The 15,036-nt window shown below is 64.0% G+C and overlaps 2 protein-coding genes across 2 annotated transcripts; both read right to left on the reverse strand.

The window, feature by feature from the left end:
* Positions 1 to 72: 72 nt before the first annotated feature.
* Positions 73 to 5,764, reverse strand: LOC125321129 (serine/threonine-protein kinase pim-1-like). The gene is made up of 7 exons (XM_048293526.1): positions 5,716 to 5,764; positions 5,465 to 5,606; positions 1,981 to 2,389; positions 1,813 to 1,863; positions 1,241 to 1,607; positions 428 to 604; positions 73 to 179 (listed from the first exon to the last, which is right to left on the reverse strand). The coding sequence occupies exons 1-7, from the start codon at positions 5,762 to 5,764 to the stop codon at positions 73 to 75; spliced, it is 1,302 nt and encodes a 433-aa protein (XP_048149483.1).
* Positions 5,765 to 9,071: 3,307 nt separating this feature from the next.
* On the reverse strand, positions 9,072 to 15,027 carry LOC125321130 (serine/threonine-protein kinase pim-1-like). The gene is made up of 8 exons (XM_048293527.1): positions 14,979 to 15,027; positions 14,728 to 14,869; positions 11,244 to 11,652; positions 11,076 to 11,126; positions 10,504 to 10,870; positions 9,691 to 9,867; positions 9,293 to 9,442; positions 9,072 to 9,109 (listed from the first exon to the last, which is right to left on the reverse strand). The coding sequence occupies exons 1-7, from the start codon at positions 15,025 to 15,027 to the stop codon at positions 9,336 to 9,338; spliced, it is 1,302 nt and encodes a 433-aa protein (XP_048149484.1). The 3' UTR covers positions 9,072 to 9,109; positions 9,293 to 9,335.
* Positions 15,028 to 15,036: the final 9 nt, after the last annotated feature.

Genomic DNA, 15,036 nt, shown 5'->3' on the forward strand with positions numbered 1-15,036 from the left:
GCCAAGGCACGTGTGCAGCTGGAACTTACCGGCTCCCTGGCTCAAAGCGTGCGTGTGGCTCTCTCCATTCTCCTACGGCTCGCGAATATCTTGCATCCAAGGATCACAGGACAGGTCTTCTAATGAGGGCCTTTCCGAGGAGAGCACGGATAAACACCGTCGGATGAGATCCTGGCACTCTGCGCAGAGAAAGCAGAAAGCACCAGTCAGTTGCAGAAGGCTCCTGTCCGCTTTGCCCCACTCTTGCCATGGCCAGGCCGTGCTGCGTGTGCTCAGGGCTGTGCCTAAACTTTGCCATCAATTCTTTCTTTTGGAGGGGAGCAGGACATTGCCACCTCCTCAGCAGCTGCCAGTGTGGCATGCTCCTGAGCCCGCTGCTGTCTCCCAGCACTGCTCTTCCCCCCGTGCTGCAGAGACGAGGATCCACCTGGAGAGAGCCGTCGTGGGAGCGAGAGCCGGCCCCAGGTGCTGTTCCAGCCCCTCCTGAAAGGGTGCTCCCCGCAGACCATCTGGTGCAGCACGATGCCCAGGGACCAGACGGTCGCTGCCTCGCCGTGGTACCAGCCGAGGTGCGTCCATTCCGGGGGGCTGTAGGACGGTGTTCCTATGGAATAGAGATGGAGTTCTTCAGGGGGACGCTGCCTGCTCCCAGAGCCTCACCCCAGCATCCCTGGGCCTGCGGGGGCCGCACCCGCTGCCCTCTCGCCAGCACCGGGGACTTGTGTACAAACTGGGGGTTGGAAAAGAAGCCGCTGGTGTCGCAAGAGGGCAGCAGAAGCCCTGGCAAGGCCCGAGCATTCCATGCAAAGGAAAAACGCACTTGGTGCTGGGGAAAAACCACGCTTTCATCCTCCCTGCCTGCACTGCCCCAGAAACCATTCTTAAGCCAAGGCAAGCGCGGGCAGCAGAGCGGTCCGAGCCCTGTCTCGCCTGCACACCAAACGGGCTGGAGCACAGGTTCTGGCCCCCCCCCTCTCTGCTACCCCCACCCACGGGTGTTTCTGTGGCGCTGGCTGCCCCAGCCCCAGCGACAGTCCTGGGCAGAGTGGCTGGCAAAGGCGGCCAGCAGGGCTGGAAGATGGGCCCTCAGCCAGCGCCGCTCAAAAGCAGCTCAGCTGAAGACTCCGGCTGCCATGACTGGCAGCAAAAGGGACAATCCCCCGGGCCACAGCCGGCTTGGGCTGTGAGCTGTTGGGCTCTGAGATGCCGCTACCAGGAGCCTCCCCCTGCGTGGGCTCACCTGCAAAGCTGGTGTAGGCTGCGGCTTGCAGGTAGGTGCCACAGCCAAAGTCGATGAGTTTGGCCTGCCCGGTGGCCAGGTCAACCAGGATGTTCTCTGGTTTGATGTCCCGGTGCAGGACCCCGCAGCTGGTGCAGTGCCGCACGGCCTCCAGCACCTGGCGGAACAGGTGCCGCGCCACCTCCTCGCACAGGAAGCCCCGTGCCCAAATGAAGTGCAGGAGGTCCTGAGACCGCTCCGGGCGCTCCAGCACCATCACCACGTTGCTGGGGAGCTCCAGCCACTCGTGGAGCTGGACGATGCCGGGGAAGCCAGCGGACACCTTGTCCAGCAGCACGATCTCCAGTGGTGCTCGGGTGCCGTCGGGCTGTGGGAGGAGCACGATGCCGTCAGCGGGGCCGATGCCGTGCCGGGGCTCGGCAAGCCCTCAGCCAGCCGGGGACGCTCTGCGCGCTCCGCTGGTCCCACGGCCGCTCTCCCTCGAGGCGTTCTGGCGGCTTCCACCCTGCCGGGCCTCGGCTCATCCCCGCCCGTCGCGCCCCGGCTTCTCCCGCTGCCCCTCGCTCACTCACCAGCCGGCCCCAATGGTGGATGCGGTTCCGTGGCACCCGTTTGATGGCCACCTGCAAGGCAAGGGGAGCAGCGGGCTGAGCTCGCCGCCCGCCGTGCCGAGCCCCATGCTCCTTCTCCTCCTCCTTTGCCCCCCGCCTCCTGCGCCCGCCGCCGGCCCCGCCACTCACCGGGGCGCCGTCCGAGAGCCGCGTCGCCGCGAAGACGCTGCCGAAGCCGCCGCGCCCCAGCAGCGAACCCAGCCGGTACCGCTCCTTCAGGCCCTGCTGCGCCTTCCCTGCCGGCGAGACGCGGCCGTCAGCGCTCGGCCCGGGGCCAGGAACGGCCCCCGAGCGCCGCTCAACCGCCCCGGGCCGGCCATGTCCACATGTTGGCTCTTTTGAAGCGGACACCGGCGGCTCGGGGCCGGCGGCCGCGCTCAAGAGCGGCGGACTTCGGAGCGGGGAAGACGCTGCGGAGGCGGCGGGAGCGGCCGCGCCGCCTGTGTCCCCGGCGGGCCCCGGCAGGAGCCGAGGCCGCGGTCGGGGTGGGGGTAGGGGTCGGGGTCGGGGTCGGGGTCGGGCCAGCCGCAGCCAGGGGCTGGCGATGGTGCCCAGGAGCCAGGCACTGACGCCCGCCCAGCAGCGCCGCAGCCAGGACGGCGAGAGCCGGGCGGACGCGGGACCGCGGCGGGACGCCCGGGGGCGGGGAGGGGGCAGCCCCGCCCGGGGCCGGGGGCGGGCCGGGGGCATGGCCCGGCCGGGCGTGGGGAGAGGGAGGCCGCGGGACGGGGGGTTGGGGAACGAAAGGGAGAGCGGGAGAGGGTGCGAGACACTGGGAGAGGGAGAGGAGGAGCAGGAGAAGGGACGCAGAGGGTTCGTGGACTCGCTGCTCTTGTGCTGCTCTTGTGCTGCTGCCGCTGCTGCCGCTGCTGCCGCTGCTGCCGCTGCCGCTGAAGCGCTGGGAGCGTTTGTCCGCGTGTCCGTGTGTCCGGTGCCCGTTTGTCCGTTCCCCCCCGCGCGCCCCACGGCCGAGCCCCGCGCGCCCCGGGGCAGCACGGGCCGCTCCGCTCCGGGGCCGAGGCGGAGTCCCGGAGCATCTCTTCCTCCCGCAGCCACAGCAAACCCGCTCGGCCATTGGGAGCATTTTTGCACACGTTTCCCTTTGAAGGAAAGGGAAATGGGCCTCTCTACCCCCATTTCCAAGGAGTCTCCCTGGGGTTTTGGCACCTGCAGCGACAGGGCAGCGATTGGGCTTCAAACTTCAAGAAACACATGGAGGGGCTGGAGCATGTCCAGAGATGGGAACGGAGCTGGGGAAGGGTCTGGAGGACTTCTGAGGGGCAGCTGAGGGATCTGAGGGGGCTGAGCCTGGAGGAAAGGAGGCTCAGGGGGGACCTGGCTCTCTCCAAGTCCCTTACAGGAGAGGGCAGCCAGGAGGGCTGGGGCTCTGCTCCCAAGGGAAAGGACGAGAGGAAATGGCCTCGGGGGAACCTTTGGGGTGGATGGTGGGGAAATTCTCATCCTCCATGTCTCGACAGAGGGGGAGGGGGGGAGGGGTGGGGCACGACCTGGGGACACGGGGGTGGTGACGGTGGGCTGGGGACACGGGAAAGGGCACGGGAAAGGGCACGGGAAGCCAAAGCCCCGCTGAGCGCTGGCGCTGGGCTGGCACGGGGTGAGCCGGCAGCAGGGCCCCACAGCCCTGAGGGACTCGCCCTGACGCCCGGGGAGTATTGATCCCGGTCTCTAAAAAGTGACACTCAATAAAATACCATTAGAAGATGCCTCCTTCTCCTTCTCCTCCTCCCCCATCCCTTCTCCTGCTCCCCCCGGGCCCAGTGCCCACCCTTGGCCCCCCGTTTTCCCAGCGCGGTCGCATCCGGCGGGAGGAGCCGGGATGGAGTCGGGGCAGGTCGGGCTGGGGCAGGGCTGGGCTGTGGGCCCGGCCTGGGAGCCCCCCACGCGCCCCCTCCGCAAATTCCCCTGGCGGGGGGCGCTGGGGGCGAGGGGGGGCGCAGGTGGGGTCCGGGTGGGGAGCGCTGGGCGCTGCGGGTCTGCCTGGCAACTGGTGAGTCACCAGCGCCGCGCGCTCTGATTGCCTGAAGGTTGTTCAGCGCCTTCTCTGATTATCTGATACTCGCGGGGAATTTTGGTTGGTCGGTGGGGGCTGTGGGGCGGCTTAGGGGGCGGGGCCTCTGCGCCTTTGGGGTTCGCTGGGTGCCGATTTGGGGTTGAGGTGCCTCCCAAGGACCCCCCCGGGGGGGCGACACAAGGGTGACACACGGGGGTCCCCATTCCCGATCCATCCTGGGGCCGGTTCCGCCCCCTCCACTCTCGGTCCCCGCGCGGGATCCCCCAAAGTCCCTTCCCACTGTTCCCCAATCAACGGGACCGGGGCGAACTGGGAAGCCTTCCTGGGAACACTGGGAGCAGCCGGGCAGGGGCAGAGTGACCGCGGGGCTGGGGGGGACACACGACCCCCCAAAATCAGTTCAGTGCCGCAGCGTGTTGTGCACAATGTATATGCTGATAAGAGAAGGGGGTGCTTTTGGAACGTGTTCCTTCCTGACACGTCTGTCTGTGGGAGCTTTAGGTGCTTGGACTCAGGGATACCGAAGGTGTGTGAAAGTGACTGGGCTGCGAGAATCATGTTGCACAGGGAAGAGGGAAGGTCAGCAAATGTTTCCTGTCCTGGCACATCTGTCAGTCTGAACTGCAGCTGGAGATGCTTCACTTCCGCCAAGGACTCTGCCACCTGGAGAGAAGGATGCGCTCGATGGAGTTGAGAAAGAAAGTGCGTATCACTAGCTTGTTTCCTCTAGTTCCTAGACAGCAAAGGGGCTATGAAAGCCAGCACTGGCTTTTTGTTCTAGGACTTTTTCTTGACAAGCAGCTGCTGGATGTTTGGAAGGGGGTTTGGCATATGCTAAAATGAGAGGGTAAGATGGTACACTGAGCTTGAGAGAAGAAGCATATCTTCAGGGATTTGGATGCATTTCAGAGGGTGTGAGTTCCATGCTGAGCAGCTGATGGCACAGAAAAGGTTCTAAAGAAAGAGGCCGTGCTGGAATTGCCTTTTCTTTTGCAGCCTAGAAACTGCACAGCCAACAGCAAAAACGATTCCTCCTCCCTCCCTGCTACATGCAGGATCACATTCCTTTATGTCTCCAAGAGGCAGGGTGCACAGCCGAGCTCTTCCACCGACTGCTCGCACACCACTGGGGCCGCGCCAGCGAAGCGCTTGGCTTTTTCCTGGGCACTGTCAGCGCTCATCGAAACAAGCACACGATAGCGCTGCCCACTTGCAGAAGAAGGAATCACTGCGAGCCCAGCTCGAAAGCAGCCCAAGGGCAGAGGCAACTTGGAAACTTCCCTGCTCTCAAATCAACGGTGTCAGGACAAAAAGATTTCCCTCATCTTCCCCTTGCAAGTGCAGACTCCTCTTTGCACCCACACTCCAAGAGCAAGATGAACTCCTTTGCCCTAACTTGCACTTTCCTTCTCAGCTCTAGGCACCATCCTAAGCCTTCCCTCTCGCAGAGTCAGGATCCAAAGACAACGGCACCAGGACAAAAGGCTCCCGAGCTTGGCCTTTGCATTCCCGCTGACAGCTCAACAGCTCTAACCCAGACAACTGCCTGGTGGGAACAGCCTTTAGAATCACTCCGAGCACCTCATGACAAGGAGCTGCAGCGTGTGGCGATGAATCTCCAGCGGCCTCCTGCCCCAGGGTGTCCCCCGGGAGCAGCCATGCTCCAGGCCGTCACTGCCACCTGCACACCCAAAGGAGCCGGTGTTCCACACCACGGCTGTGCCTGGGACAGAGACGCGAGCGGCCACAGAAGTGGCCATGGCACTGTCCGCACGCTGTCCCTGCTGCTTCTCCCCCAGCCGCTGGCGGGGCACCAACTCCCAGCCACCCACTCCTAAAGCCACTGGGACACTGCGGGGGCTCGTGGAAGCCGGCGGCCATTGTGACACAGCGGGGCTGCACAGAACCCACGCTGCTTTGTGACCCGTGGCTCCCAGGAGAGCCTTTGTGATGCTGGGGACCTACACGGAACCCTGGCTCCACTGTGACACCAGCACAGAAGCTCGGGGAGCCCTGCAGACCGTGGGGATGCTAGGGAAGCTGACGGAAGCCTGGGCACCACAGTGACGCTATGGAACCTGGTGGAACCGAGGGGCCACGGTGACACTCTGGGGCCTTTTGGAAGCAATGAGACCCTGGTGGGAAGCCACGGGATGATTAATCCTGGCAGGAAACTGCTCCAGGTGGGCTCCTCTCTCCCAGCTTCCACAAGCGCTGCTAGGATCCCACTGCGGCACTGGCTTGTCCCGGGCTCACGGCTTCCTTTGGGAATGGCTCTGCTCCAGGATGGCACGCTGCAGAGAATGCAGGTAGATTTTGTGCTCCCTCCTGGCATGCAGGTGGACAAGAAAGCCTGATCCAGCCCCCCCTCAGCCCATGTCCGGCTGTGTCACTGGGGCGGGGGAACTTTGGGAGCAGCCCCAGCCCTGCTGCACAAATCCACAGGGAGCTGGGATTTTTCCAAGTCTCGTGTCTCCGTTGTGCCGTACTCCCAAAGAAGCAGCACCCCCTCCCGATGAACACGGCGAGTTACGCGGATGCTTGTCAGCTCCACTGCCTGCCTAGAAATCTGGGAACTGCTTCTACATGCTGCTCCCTTCAGCTCTTGGGCACCGACTGACACAGAGCTGGGAAACAAATCCCCTGGCTGCTGGCTGACAAGGTGACTTCCGCCAGAGTCAGAGCTCCGTGGGAAATCTCTATCCACGCCTGTCCTTTGAATAGATCCGCACACGGGGTGCGCAGGGACGTGTCCTGTATGGAAAGGAAGGAGTGTGCCAGCACCGTGACTTGACACTTTCCCTCTCCGTGTGCGTTGCAGAGCCACGGGTACACAGACGTGATGGAAACCCTCGCACAGCCAGAGCCTTCTGTCCCTGCAGAACGGAGCGCGGTGGGTGGGGGCGGTTGGTGGGCAGCGAGTCCCGGACAGCGGGCGAGATCCGGCTCCACAGCTGCCAGGCCCCGCTAAGGCTTAATGCCGCCTCCTCGGCAACAGGAAAGGCCTTCAGCCTCGTCCCTGCCCAGAGGAGCAGCGCTGGCCTGGCTGCACAGCTCCTTTTCCCCACAGGTCACAGGAGATGAGATCACAATGCTTGCAAACACCGACTGCGAGCCACAGCTCTGGGTGCTCACCATGAACCTCAGCTCTGCGAGCGCTGTCTGCCCCAGGCTCCAGGGGATGCAGTGGGAGCCCGGCTGGGCTCTGCCCTGGGACCATCCTCCAGGGACAGCTGCACACAGGGAGCATTTGGTTGCCACAAAGAGCCAGGCCATGGCTGCAGGGAGCTGCTCCAGGTGCGGCCTGCACTGCTGTGTGCTGCGCTCTGGGGCTGCTGCTCCCCGCAGAGGGGACTGCCCTGGGGTGCCAGAGGAGACAAAGAAGCTCCATCTTAAGCCTAGCTGGGCTGGGTGGCTGGGCTGGGAAGAGTGGCGAGAGTCAAGGGCATTCACAGAGCTCATCCTGCTCTGTGAAGAACGAGGAAAAGGGAGTGGGAAGCCAGCAGTGAGCAGAGCTGAGGCCTGGAGAGCAGCTCTGAATGACACCCAAATCTCACCAGACCTCTGAGACATTGCTGTTCTTCAGGCAGTGACTACACGAGTCCCTAAACCTGGGGCTCGCTCTTCCTCGTGGCCAGGGGCATCAAGGAAGGCTACAGTGCAATGGGGACTGCAGTGAGCTGGGAACTCACTGGGGGAAAGAGGGAGCACTTGTGGAGCAAAAGGCAGGTGGGGGAGAGAACTGTTCAGAGAAGGGCTGAGCTTCAGCTTGAGCAAGCTGAAAAACGTCATTGGGGGTCATCCCAGACTGATTTCATTTCAGAAGTTACTGAACAAGTTTGTTATTGGGGGGTGTCATATTTTCCCCTGGAGGTGCACGCTCTGCAAACGTGAGCTGCACTGCCGAGCTGCTCGGGCACGTCTCTGCTGCAGGTCACGGCGTTTCTTCTTTGGCTTCTCGTGGCCCCGGGGCTGAGCCGCAGCAGAGCCCTGGCGGAGCCCAGAGCAGCCTCAGCATCCGCAGAGCCCGGCTGCAAGGAGACAAAGCAGAAAGCGCCCGTCGGCTGAAGGCTCCCATTCCCCTTGTCCCAGCCGCCCGCGGTGCCCAGGCCGTGCTGGCCGTGCTCAGAGCGCTGCCCAAAGCTGCCCAGCATTGCTGCCTCTGGCAGGAGAGCAGGAGTGCAGGACACGTGCCCAGCCTGCAGCCGGCCGTGGCACAGCCACCTCCTCAGCAGCTGCCCAGAGCGGGATGCTGCTGCGCTCGCTGCCGTCTCCCAAAAGCCCTTATCCCAGCCGTGCCAAGAGGACGGGCACCCACCTCACGCCTCCCGCCGCCAGAAGAAAAGCTGCTCCCAAACGCTGTCCTCAGCCTTCTCCAAGGGCACGTCCCACCCACGCCGCAGCTGCTCCCAAGCACTTCGCCATCCGGACCCGACAGCACCTAGAACGCTTCCTTTGGAAAAACAAACCATAAATCAATGAAAAGAGATTACAGACAAAAAGGGGAAACAAGGAAAAAGGTAAAAAATCTTCTCTCTGCTGGGGCCTTGAGGAAGGCCCAAGCCCGCCATGCGAGGGAAAAACCCACCCACGGGCCAGGGCAGCCCACGCTTTCTCCCTTCCCCCTGCACTGCCCCCAAAAGTCATGCTGAGCCCAAAGCCAACAAGGGCAGTGGAGTAGCCCAAGCCCTTCCTTGCCTGCAGAGCAAAGCAGCCCATGCACAGCTTCTGCTGTCCAACCTCTGCTCCCACCATGGGGCTTGCTTTGTGTCGGGCCAGCTGCCCCAGCCCCAACGTGGGGCACGGTGGGTGCTGGGGGCTGTTGGCAGGGCCAGGAGCAGACTCCCAGTTCAAAACCAGCCCAGCCTATCCCCCCAGCCCTGCCAAAAAGCAGCTTGGCAGCCGACTGAAGAATTGGTTGCATCCGCCCCAGCAAAGGGGGGAACCTTTGCTTCCCGGCCAGGCTGTGCAATGCATAAATCTGGGAGCGGCCCCCTGCGTGTGGACTCATCTGCAAATTCGCCGTGGAGCCTGGCTTTGGAGAAGGTGCCACAATTGAAGTCCATCATCTTCAGCTTGCCAGGTGGAGGAAGAGCTTGTCATCCTTGATGTCACCCTCCATGTCTCCAGCAGCAGCAGCCGCACCTGGCACAGCTTCTCCAGGGGCTTCTTCTTCCCTGGGGCTGGAGCAGGCTGTCAGTGCTCTGCCCAGGGCCCCGGCTGTTGCTGAAGCAGGACAAGCAAAAGCAGCTGGCATGGGGGCCACCAGTGCTGGGAAGAGCAGCTCAGCTCCAGCAGCAGGGCTGCGCCGTGCCCAGCTGAGGAGCCCTGCGCAGCGATTCAGGCAGGACAAAAACTCTGCCTTTCTTTGCTGCCTCTTGCCAAGGCACGTGTGCAGCTGGAACTTACCGGCTCCCTGGCTCAAAGCGTGCGTGTGGCTCTCTCCATTCTCCTACGGCTCGCGAATATCCTGCATCCAAGGATCACAGGACAGGTCTTCTAATGAGGGCCTTTCCGAGGAGAGCACGGATAAACACCGTCGGATGAGATCCTGGCACTCTGCGCAGAGAAAGCAGAAAGCACCAGTCAGTTGCAGAAGGCTCCTGTCCGCTTTGCCCCACTCTTGCCATGGCCAGGCCGTGCTGCGTGTGCTCAGGGCTGTGCCTAAACTTTGCCATCAATTCTTTCTTTTGGAGGGGAGCAGGACATTGCCACCTCCTCAGCAGCTGCCAGTGTGGCATGCTCCTGAGCCCGCTGCTGTCTCCCAGCACTGCTCTTCCCCCCGTGCTGCAGAGACGAGGATCCACCTGGAGAGAGCCGTCGTGGGAGCGAGAGCCGGCCCCAGGTGCTGTTCCAGCCCCTCCTGAAAGGGTGCTCCCCGCAGACCATCTGGTGCAGCACGATGCCCAGGGACCAGACGGTCGCTGCCTCGCCGTGGTACCAGCCGAGGTGCGTCCATTCCGGGGGGCTGTAGGACGGTGTTCCTATGGAATAGAGATGGAGTTCTTCAGGGGGACGCTGCCTGCTCCCAGAGCCTCACCCCAGCATCCCTGGGCCTGCGGGGGCCGCACCCGCTGCCCTCTCGCCAGCACCGGGGACTTGTGTACAAACTGGGGGTTGGAAAAGAAGCCGCTGGTGTCGCAAGAGGGCAGCAGAAGCCCTGGCAAGGCCCGAGCATTCCATGCAAAGGAAAAACGCACTTGGTGCTGGGGAAAAACCACGCTTTCATCCTCCCTGCCTGCACTGCCCCAGAAACCATTCTTAAGCCAAGGCAAGCGCGGGCAGCAGAGCGGTCCGAGCCCTGTCTCGCCTGCACACCAAACGGGCTGGAGCACAGGTTCTGGCCCCCCCCCTCTCTGCTACCCCCACCCACGGGTGTTTCTGTGGCGCTGGCTGCCCCAGCCCCAGCGCCAGTCCTGGGCAGAGTGGCTGGCAAAGGCGGCCAGCAGGGCTGGAAGATGGGCCCTCAGCCAGCGCCGCTCAAAAGCAGCTCAGCTGAAGACTCCGGCTGCCATGACTGGCAGCAAAAGGGACAATCCCCCGGGCCACAGCCGGCTTGGGCTGTGAGCTGTTGGGCTCTGAGATGCCGCTACCAGGAGCCTCCCCCTGCGTGGGCTCACCTGCAAAGCTGGTGTAGGCTGCGGCTTGCAGGTAGGTGCCACAGCCAAAGTCGATGAGTTTGGCCTGCCCGGTGGCCAGGTCAACCAGGATGTTCTCTGGTTTGATGTCCCGGTGCAGGACCCCGCAGCTGGTGCAGTGCCGCACGGCCTCCAGCACCTGGCGGAACAGGTGCCGCGCCACCTCCTCGCACAGGAAGCCCCGTGCCCAAATGAAGTGCAGGAGGTCCTGAGACCGCTCCGGGCGCTCCAGCACCATCACCACGTTGCTGGGGAGCTCCAGCCACTCGTGGAGCTGGACGATGCCGGGGAAGCCAGCGGACACCTTGTCCAGCAGCACGATCTCCAGTGGTGCTCGGGTGCCGTCGGGCTGTGGGAGGAGCACGATGCCGTCAGCGGGGCCGATGCCGTGCCGGGGCTCGGCAAGCCCTCAGCCAGCCGGGGACGCTCTGCGCGCTCCGCTGGTCCCACGGCCGCTCTCCCTCGAGGCGTTCTGGCGGCTTCCACCCTGCCGGGCCTCGGCTCATCCCCGCCCGTCGCGCCCCGGCTTCTCCCGCTGCCCCTCGCTCACTCACCAGCTGGCCCCAATGGTGGATGCGGTTCCGTGGCACCCGTTTGATGGCCACCTGCAAGGCAAGGGGAGCAGCGGGCTGAGCTCGCCGCCCGCCGTGCCGAGCCCCATGCTCCTTCTCCTCCTCCTTTGCCCCCCGCCTCCTGCGCCCGCCGCCGGCCCCGCCACTCACCGGGGCGCCGTCCGAGAGCCGCGTCGCCGCGAAGACGCTGCCGAAGCCGCCGCGCCCCAGCAGCGAACCCAGCCGGTACCGCTCCTTCAGGCCCTGCTGCGCCTTCCCTGCCGGCGAGACGCGGCCGTCAGCGCTCGGCCCGGGGCCAGGAACGGCCCCCGAGCGCCGCTCAACCGCCCCGGGCCGGCCATGTCCACATGTTGGCTCTTTTGAAGCGGACACCGGCGGCTCGGGGCCGGCGGCCGCGCTCAAGAGCGGCGGACTTCGGAGCGGGGAAGACGCTGCGGAGGCGGCGGGAGCGGCCGCGCCGCCTGTGTCCCCGGCGGGCCCCGGCAGGAGCCGAGGCCGCGGTCGGGGTGGGGGTAGGGGTCGGGGTCGGGGTCGGGGTCGGGCCAGCCGCAGCCAGGGGCTGGCGATGGTGCCCAGGAGCCAGGCACTGACGCCCGCCCAGCAGCGCCGCAGCCAGGACGGCGAGAGCCGGGCGGACGCGGGACCGCGGCGGGACGCCCGGGGGCGGGGAGGGGGCAGCCCCGCCCGGGGCCGGGGGCGGGCCGGGGGCATGGCCCGGCCGGGCGTGGGGAGAGGGAGGCCGCGGGACGGGGGGTTGGGGAACGAAAGGGAGAGCGGGAGAGGGTGCGAGACACTGGGAGAGGGAGAGGAGGAGCAGGAGAAGGGACGCAGAGGGTTCGTGGACTCGCTGCTCTTGTGCTGCTCTTGTGCTGCTGCCGCTGCTGCCGCTGCTGCCGCTGCTGCCGCTGCCGCTGAAGCGCTGGGAGCGTTTGTCCGCGTGTCCGTGTGTCCGGTGCCCGTTTGTCCGTTCCCCCCCGCGCGCCCCACGGCCGAGCCCCGCGCGCCCCGGGGCAGCACGGGCCGCTCCGCTCCGGGGCCGAGGCGGAGTCCCGGAGCATCTCTTCCTCCCGCAGCCACAGCAAACCCGCTCGGCCATTGGGAGCATTTTTGCACACGTTTCCCTTTGAAGGAAAGGGAAATGGGCCTCTCTACCCCCATTTCCAAGGAGTCTCCCTGGGGTTTTGGCACCTGCAGCGACAGGGCAGCGATTGGGCTTCAAACTTCAAGAAACACATGGAGGGGCTGGAGCATGTCCAGAGATGGGAACGGAGCTGGGGAAGGGTCTGGAGGACTTCTGAGGGGCAGCTGAGGGATCTGAGGGGGCTGAGCCTGGAGGAAAGGAGGCTCAGGGGGGACCTGGCTCTCTCCAAGTCCCTTACAGGAGAGGGCAGCCAGGAGGGCTGGGGCTCTGCTCCCAAGGGAAAGGACGAGAGGAAATGGCCTCGGGGGAACCTTTGGGGTGGATGGTGGGGAAATTCTCATCCTCCATGTCTCGACAGAGGGGGAGGGGGGGAGGGGTGGGGCACGACCTGGGGACACGGGGGTGGTGACGGTGGGCTGGGGACACGGGAAAGGGCACGGGAAAGGGCACGGGAAGCCAAAGCCCCGCTGAGCGCTGGCGCTGGGCTGGCACGGGGTGAGCCGGCAGCAGGGCCCCACAGCCCTGAGGGACTCGCCCTGACGCCCGGGGAGTATTGATCCCGGTCTCTAAAAAGTGACACTCAATAAAATACCATTAGAAGATGCCTCCTTCTCCTTCTCCTCCTCCCCCATCCCTTCTCCTGCTCCCCCCGGGCCCAGTGCCCACCCTTGGCCCCCCGTTTTCCCAGCGCGGTCGCATCCGGCGGGAGGAGCCGGGATGGAGTCGGGGCAGGTCGGGCTGGGGCAGGGCTGGGCTGTGGGCCCGGCCTGGGAGCCCCCCACGCGCCCCCTCCGCAAATTCCCCTGGCGGGGGGCGCTGGGGGCGAGGGGGGGCGCAGGTGGGGTCCGGGTGGGGAGCGCTGGGCGCTGCGGGTCTGCCTGGCAACTGGTGAGTCACCAGCGCCGCGCGCTCTGATTGCCTGAAGGTTGTTCAGCGCCTTCTCTGATTATCTGATACTCGCGGGGAATTTTGGTTGGTCGGTGGGGGCTGTGGGGCGGCTTAGGGGGCGGGGCCTCTGCGCCTTTGGGGTTCGCTGGGTGCCGATTTGGGGTTGAGGTGCCTCCCAAGGACCCCCCCGGGGGGGCGACACAAGGGTGACACACGGGGGTCCCCATTCCCGATCCATCCTGGGGCCGGTTCCGCCCCCTCCACTCTCGGTCCCCGCGCGGGATCCCCCAAAGTCCCTTCCCACTGTTCCCCAATCAACGGGACCGGGGCGAACTGGGAAGCCTTCCTGGGAACACTGGGAGCAGCCGGGCAGGGGCAGAGTGACCGCGGGGCTGGGGGGGACACACGACCCCCCAAAATCAGTTCAGTGCCGCAGCGTGTTGTGCACAATGTATATGCTGATAAGAGAAGGGGGTGCTTTTGGAACGTGTTCCTTCCTGACACGTCTGTCTGTGGGAGCTTTAGGTGCTTGGACTCAGGGATACCGAAGGTGTGTGAAAGTGACTGGGCTGCGAGAATCATGTTGCACAGGGAAGAGGGAAGGTCAGCAAATGTTTCCTGTCCTGGCACATCTGTCAGTCTGAACTGCAGCTGGAGATGCTTCACTTCCGCCAAGGACTCTGCCACCTGGAGAGAAGGATGCGCTCGATGGAGTTGAGAAAGAAAGTGCGTATCACTAGCTTGTTTCCTCTAGTTCCTAGACAGCAAAGGGGCTATGAAAGCCAGCACTGGCTTTTTGTTCTAGGACTTTTTCTTGACAAGCAGCTGCTGGATGTTTGGAAGGGGGTTTGGCATATGCTAAAATGAGAGGGTAAGATGGTACACTGAGCTTGAGAGAAGAAGCATATCTTCAGGGATTTGGATGCATTTCAGAGGGTGTGAGTTCCATGCTGAGCAGCTGATGGCACAGAAAAGGTTCTAAAGAAAGAGGCCGTGCTGGAATTGCCTTTTCTTTTGCAGCCTAGAAACTGCACAGCCAACAGCAAAAACGATTCCTCCTCCCTCCCTGCTACATGCAGGATCACATTCCTTTATGTCTCCAAGAGGCAGGGTGCACAGCCGAGCTCTTCCACCGACTGCTCGCACACCACTGGGGCCGCGCCAGCGAAGCGCTTGGCTTTTTCCTGGGCACTGTCAGCGCTCATCGAAACAAGCACACGATAGCGCTGCCCACTTGCAGAAGAAGGAATCACTGCGAGCCCAGCTCGAAAGCAGCCCAAGGGCAGAGGCAACTTGGAAACTTCCCTGCTCTCAAATCAACGGTGTCAGGACAAAAAGATTTCCCTCATCTTCCCCTTGCAAGTGCAGACTCCTCTTTGCACCCACACTCCAAGAGCAAGATGAACTCCTTTGCCCTAACTTGCACTTTCCTTCTCAGCTCTAGGCACCATCCTAAGCCTTCCCTCTCGCAGAGTCAGGATCCAAAGACAACGGCACCAGGACAAAAGGCTCCCGAGCTTGGCCTTTGCATTCCCGCTGACAGCTCAACAGCTCTAACCCAGACAACTGCCTGGTGGGAACAGCCTTTAGAATCACTCCGAGCACCTCATGACAAGGAGCTGCAGCGTGTGGCGATGAATCTCCAGCGGCCTCCTGCCCCAGGGTGTCCCCCGGGAGCAGCCATGCTCCAGGCCGTCACTGCCACCTGCACACCCAAAGGAGCCGGTGTTCCACACCACGGCTGTGCCTGGGACAGAGACGCGAGCGGCCACAGAAGTGGCCATGGCACTGTCCGCACGCTGTCCCTGCTGCTTCTCCCCCAGCCGCTGGCGGGGCACCAACTCCCAGCCACCCACTCCTAAAGCCACTGGGACACTGCGGGGGCTCGTGGAAGCCGGCGGCCATTGTGACACA

The sequence above is a fragment of the Corvus hawaiiensis genome, unplaced genomic scaffold (assembly GCF_020740725.1).
Source record: "Corvus hawaiiensis isolate bCorHaw1 unplaced genomic scaffold, bCorHaw1.pri.cur scaffold_93_ctg1, whole genome shotgun sequence".
Lineage (NCBI taxonomy): Eukaryota > Metazoa > Chordata > Aves > Passeriformes > Corvidae > Corvus > Corvus hawaiiensis.